Source organism: Vicugna pacos, unplaced genomic scaffold, assembly GCF_048564905.1.
Source record: "Vicugna pacos unplaced genomic scaffold, VicPac4 scaffold_19, whole genome shotgun sequence".
Classification (NCBI taxonomy): Eukaryota; Metazoa; Chordata; class Mammalia; order Artiodactyla; family Camelidae; genus Vicugna; species Vicugna pacos.
Genome location: NW_027328740.1, coordinates 15411334 through 15417204, shown reverse-complemented (window position 1 = coordinate 15417204; position 5871 = coordinate 15411334). Strand labels below are relative to the sequence as shown.

The following is a 5871-nucleotide window of genomic DNA, read 5'->3' as shown; positions in this document are numbered from 1 at the left end:
GGTTGCTAATATTTATTTAGAATGGAATGTTCACATACTGAAAGAAAAATTTACATTACAGATTGAGTTTACATTTATTTATTGAAAAATTTTATCCCTCATTTTTAATTTGGCTTATGTTTAAAGGAATTTATTTCTAAATAAAGAATATAACTTTTGATAGAACTGGATTTTCTACAGTTTACTGATACAGAACATAGCTATTATATACATTTAGTGAACAAAACACTTGCCTTGAAATGCCATATTTTACTAACAATGTCAAATGTTTCAGGACTGAGATACATATTCCTTCCAAAAATGCATTACCTGGTCTTTTCCACCCCAAATCACATATAGTGTTATTTATTTGTTTTTTGATTGTTTGTTTACCCCTTAATGGAGGCACTGCTGATTGAACCCAGGATCTTGTGCATAAGTGTACTTATAAACATCATTTTAGAACACTTAACAGAAGCCACAATTGAATGGATTATAAAGATGGAAAGAAAATTTATTGTTTCTAGGGACTGAAAAACCTCTGATTGAATGAATGGCAAAAATAAACATTCGTAAATATACAATAAGTTTCTCTCTTTTGTAATTTTAGAGTAGAATATTAAATTACATTTGTTTAACTTATAGAAATGAATTACAATTTAAATCAAAAATTCCGCCTTTTGGGATTTCTTAAATTTGATGCATTATTTTTATCTAATTTTATTTCATAATTATTTACCATTTATTTATATACAAAACAAATAAACTGACATTTAATCTGCTCATGTTTTGAATATTGAACTACTTATTATATAGTACACAGATAAATACCTACTTCCATTTCCTAATCAAATTATGTTTCAATTTAATTACAAATGATATTGAAATAGATATATATTTTCTGTACAAGTTTTACACGAATTTCACTTTAAATTCCAAAACTTTAAAGTTATTTTATATAATTTGTGCTATATTTATACTCTGTTCACAAATCTGGCATAAATTTCAATACAAAAGTATGGAGATTGATTTTATTTCATACACCCCAAAACTAAATTATTTATAAAAATGTGTTGGGATAATATTTGCAGATCACACTGTAAAAAAATCATCCTATATGTTTCATTTTAACTGGATGAATGACAAGTAAACACTGGCTGAATGTTACACTTGAGTTGCTGGGATACCAGTCGTTTTGTGATGTCACAGCTTCTCAAGTTGAGAACCATTGTGAAGGCCTAGCAGTTTATCTGTTCAGGCCTGCCAAAGCAGCATTTGAAGCTGCAGTGCTCAAAATCATGCAGATTAGAAATGTAGCTGTAGAAAAAGTTATTTGAGATGGCACATATTTCTTCAGAAATTCAAGATATGTCTCATAAAGATGGACCAACTGGCTCAGGAAACTCCGGTAGATCTCTATTGTGTGATCAAACATTCTCTGGGGACTTGGACTTGAGTTCTATGATTGAAGAAAATGCTTTTCAGAATTTGTCTGAAGAATCCTTGATAAAAAGACCATGTTACACACATTGTGTCTCTGAACCAGATGAAGATAATGATTTTGGTTCTCTGACATTTCCAAGAAAGCTCTGGAAAATGTCTGGGAGTGACCAATTTAAATCCATCTGGTGGGGTGATAATGGATCTTCCATAGTGATTGATGAAGTTGTCTTGAAGAAGGAAGTTTTGGAAAAAAAGGCCCCTTTCAGAATATTTGAAACTGGAAGTATGAAAAGTTTACTTAGACCCATTAACTTTTATGGGTTTAGAAAAGTGCGGCAGAAATTTCAAAGATCTGCTTGTCTAGTTGACTTTCTAGCAGAAGAAAAAGAAGCCTCTGTTTCAAGCAAGGTATACACAAATTTTAGTTACGAATTGGTAACTTATGTATAAAATTTTATTTTGTACATCAATCTATGGTAATATAAATGTAAAGCTAGATTTTGAAAATTGTATAAAACTATTAAGGCTAAAATACTTTACTCTAAAAAATGAGGACAGTGCCTTAATTATTCAAGATTATGAGAAACTTTGCTTACAACTATGAATCTTTCCAGAAATTCATATAAAGGTATTAAAGCTGCTTTTCAAAAGTGGCATTCACCATTACTGTAAATGCTAACATTTAAATTTGATGACTATAATAATTAAATGTGTATTTTCCAAATAAGGAACTTCAAAATATTGTTAGCAATGTTCATATTTTGATGATATTATCCTTGTATAGTAAACGTGGAATCAGGTTTTATACGTTAGGCTTATTGTAGTCTTGTATTTTGGTATAAATATTACTAAAATGTTTCTCCTTTGTTTATAGCTGCACTTTTATCATAATCCAAATTTTAAACGAGGCTGTCCCCAGGTTTTAGTGAGAATAAAAAGAAGAGTTGGGATTAAAAATTCCTCTCTGGTATCTTCATTGCCTGAAGACTTCAAAGAGCAGCACTTTAAAGCAGGGTATAATGTGGATAATAATAATTCTGAATTTGTGGCTGACACTATTGAAGAAAGTGCATTTTTACCTTCTGCAAATTTAAACATGCCTCTAATGAGAAAGCCCTCTACTGGCCACATAATTGGTGATACAACTACCCCGATCAGAGGTGATTTTTCTCCTCCATCATCAATGTCAGACCAACAGAACAAATTGCAGTGGATCAACGAGCTATTTTCAATTAGTTGACCACTGTCCATGGGCACTCTCAAAGCAGTTACAATGAAATAAATGGCCGTGTTGTGAACTCCATTTGAAGTAGAATTTCTACTTCTCAGTGGAGTATCTTATCTCCCAAACAGAGCAATTATTTTGGACTGATGTTGGAGCCTTCTACTTTTCCAAATACATATCAGAACATATCTGCAAATGAAGGTCATTTTCCTAAACTTCAACCAGGGTGCAACCCACGCTTTCCAGTGCCAGTGATAGCTGATACATCAGCTACTTCCCTTTCAAGGCCAACTCATCAGCCATCTTCAGTTTATGAACGTCATCCTTATAACAACTGATCTACCAGAGAACTACCAGATTATGCAGGGAACAAAGATTATAACTGATGTTGGCAAATGTCGACAACTATCTGCTATTTTCTTATTTGAACATTAAACATAGATGTGTACCTGTATTTTCCTTAGTATTTTTTAAAAGAATTAAGAATTAAATGGGAGACTAACTTGCCATTCAAAGAAAAAAAGAGATATTTGTTTGATATGATCTTAGATGGAACAGTATGGGAGTAAATTTAAATATTTTCATGTAAGGAAAAAGAAAAAATGGAAGAATTTGGAAAAATAATAAAACATGGAGAGAGGGAAAAGTACCAAGTGGTTTCTGGTTCATCCTGGAAAGTATTAAATGTGTTAAGTTAGGATAGTTTGGAACAGGAGATACATTCAGGAACCGGCCCAGGGATCATGGTCTCTATTATGTCATCCCTGGAATCAAAAAGGTCACATGATGTATTCTCAGATGGCACATTCAGCATGTGGTAGAATTTAAGAAGTAATTTATCTATGGTCTTCTTTGTGCTGTTCTCAAAGCGTTCCAATTGGTGCTTTCATTTCCTGCCCTCAAGAGTCTACACTATATTTTCTAGTTATTAATTTATGTTGCTTTTATGTTCCAGCCAAAGAAGGTTACATCCTCAGGGTGAAACTTAATGCCTTTCCAAATCTAATCACACAAAATTAACTCAACTTAGCTTAGTCATTACTTTATAAATCTGGCATCTGACTACCTTGACATATCTTTATGTTTCAGTGTATCTGGATATATATCCAGGCAAATGCTTCTCAACCATGTTAGCTCAAACCTCAACAGTTTTACTCCAGCTCATACTTGGACGTTGGGTGTCCTCATTTTACCTACTTAGACTATCCTCCTCTCAGCACAGAAACCACCTCCTCCAGATGTTTTCTGTCTATCCCACTTTCCTTGTCTATCTTGGATACCACCACAGTAAGCACAGCACATGCCACAGTATGCATTTTAGTATTTAGTGATTGAAAAATACATGTTGACTTTAAGCAATATCTACTTTCCTGAAACAACAAAACTCTTGGTTTTCAAACTATTTCGTTATGGTCTTTACACCACAAACTAGCTCTTTTCATAGTGCAAGGACTAGTCACTCAAGACAGTAATTGGAGGTAGGTACAGAAGACTATGTATTATTTTCTTCTCAAGTCATACCTCCATAGGCCTAAATCATTCCTTTCTCATTTGTGGGATATATTCCTGTCTCTTCATCACCCACCCATCCCAAAAAATTTGATTCTCTTCCCCATACCAATAACTATATTGCCTTCTAATTAATTTACTTCGTAGAATCAGAGCTTTTCCAGAAGAGACACTGCCATTGCAAACATTTAATGTAGGTTTATATACCCCACATAACTTGTGCCCCTTCTAACCTTCACACAGGAAATTTCTAAGATGTACTATTCCCTTGGATGGGGTGGTGGTATTCAGTAATCAAATTGCAATCTAAAATGTGTGGACTAGAAGGAGGTGAGGGTGATAGAATTAAAAATTTGTCCAAGTGCAAGAATACCAAATTTCTGCAGATATTAAGAAATATAAAATATTCATGGAAGTCTTTGACTATTTCCCATCAATTTAAAATAAAAAGCGAAGCATTTTCAGAATGTGAAATGCCCTGAATTGCTGGAAAATTGTAGGCTAGGTCAGGGACCCTAAGGCTTCTGCTTACAATGATGCAGCCAGTGTCAGCTGATAAGACTGGAATGGTAAAATTGAGTCCTGAAAATTTGTCACCTGTTGTGAAGAAAGTCTTTGATATTGTGGAGAATGGGCAAATGGGCCAGGGTTAACTCTAGCAACATCTCACCAAAATGACCTATACCAAGAGAAGAAAAGAGACCACTTGCAGCTGGAGAACTGTGTCTGGACAGCTGTGGTTCTTCCTACAACAGAAACATCAAGCTTTTAAGTTTGTCAGCTGAACTCTGATGGTGGCTATGTTGTTGCTTACATTAGCAGTCTGGGGTTCAGATGGGCTGGTTCAGCTGCTAGTTTCCAGCTTGCTTATCAGACAGTGGGTCTTACCGTGATCATCTTAACAAGATTCTATACTGGTAAGTCAAAAGCTACAGTTTACTTTCAAAATTAGGAATCGTAAAGAAGAATATTCTTTGTTTGTCCATCTGTAGTTTTCTACCTGGGAAAAACTAGACTTTTGACCAAAGTACAAAAGTTGGCTGGTGCATTGAAATCTATTCTCTGAGCTCTGCCCACTGAATTCTTCCCACAAAATACTACAAGTCTCTCTACAACTGTGTGTGTGTGTGAAGATGGATTGTTAAGCAGTAACTAAGTTTGTCTTAGTTGAGTCATCAGTGAATTATTCCTCTGCATCTGTTAGAATCTCTCTGAATTAAGAGTTTCATTGAGCCATCAGATTTTCTTCTGATCAGGGAGAGGTAGATTATATTTCTCCCAGTATAATAATTGTTACCTGCTCATTGAATCCCGAGCTGATGTTAGGGCCATGCCTCTAAACCCTTGAATGGGACTGAGGCATACACATTCACCAGTCCCCAGAGCCCAGCACAGGACTGTATCACCTTTTTAATTTAAGCTTATGTCTAAGTTTTTCTCTTTTAATTCTCACTGTTGACACAACATATTTTGGCTTGGAACACACGTTGACTAATTTGTAGGGTCTGAACCACTGAATTATTCCCATTCACCTAGAAATTGCAATAACTTTTCTTCCCTTGGACTACCTGAAATAGAGTGAGCATAGTCATCATTTTGAAATCAGTCCCCAGTCCTAATAATGCAGAAGCTTTACACTACTTTGCCCAGCACTTGAGCAAGAATGTTGTGGATCTCAGGGATTACCCTCACATTCCATAATGCAGCCATGAGAA

The 5871-nt window shown here is 34.7% G+C and overlaps 1 protein-coding gene across 1 annotated transcript; it reads left to right on the top strand.

Moving 5' to 3' along the window:
- Window positions 1-1100: 1100 nt before the first annotated feature.
- Window positions 1101-2743, top strand: LOC140693043 (heat shock transcription factor, Y-linked-like). Its single transcript, XM_072957163.1, has 2 exons — window positions 1101-1830; window positions 2297-2743. The coding sequence occupies exons 1-2, from the start codon at window positions 1318-1320 to the stop codon at window positions 2660-2662; spliced, it is 879 nt and encodes a 292-aa protein (XP_072813264.1). The 5' UTR covers window positions 1101-1317; the 3' UTR covers window positions 2663-2743.
- The last annotated feature ends 3128 nt before the right edge of the window (window positions 2744-5871 follow it).

Coding starts and splice junctions, on each gene's coding strand:
- LOC140693043 (XM_072957163.1), top strand. CDS start 1,318: ATGGCACATATTTCTTCAGAAATTCAAGATATGTCTCATAAAGATGGA. Junction 1,831..2,296: donor AAGCCTCTGTTTCAAGCAAG/GTATACACAAAT, acceptor CTTTGTTTATAG/CTGCACTTTTATCATAATCC.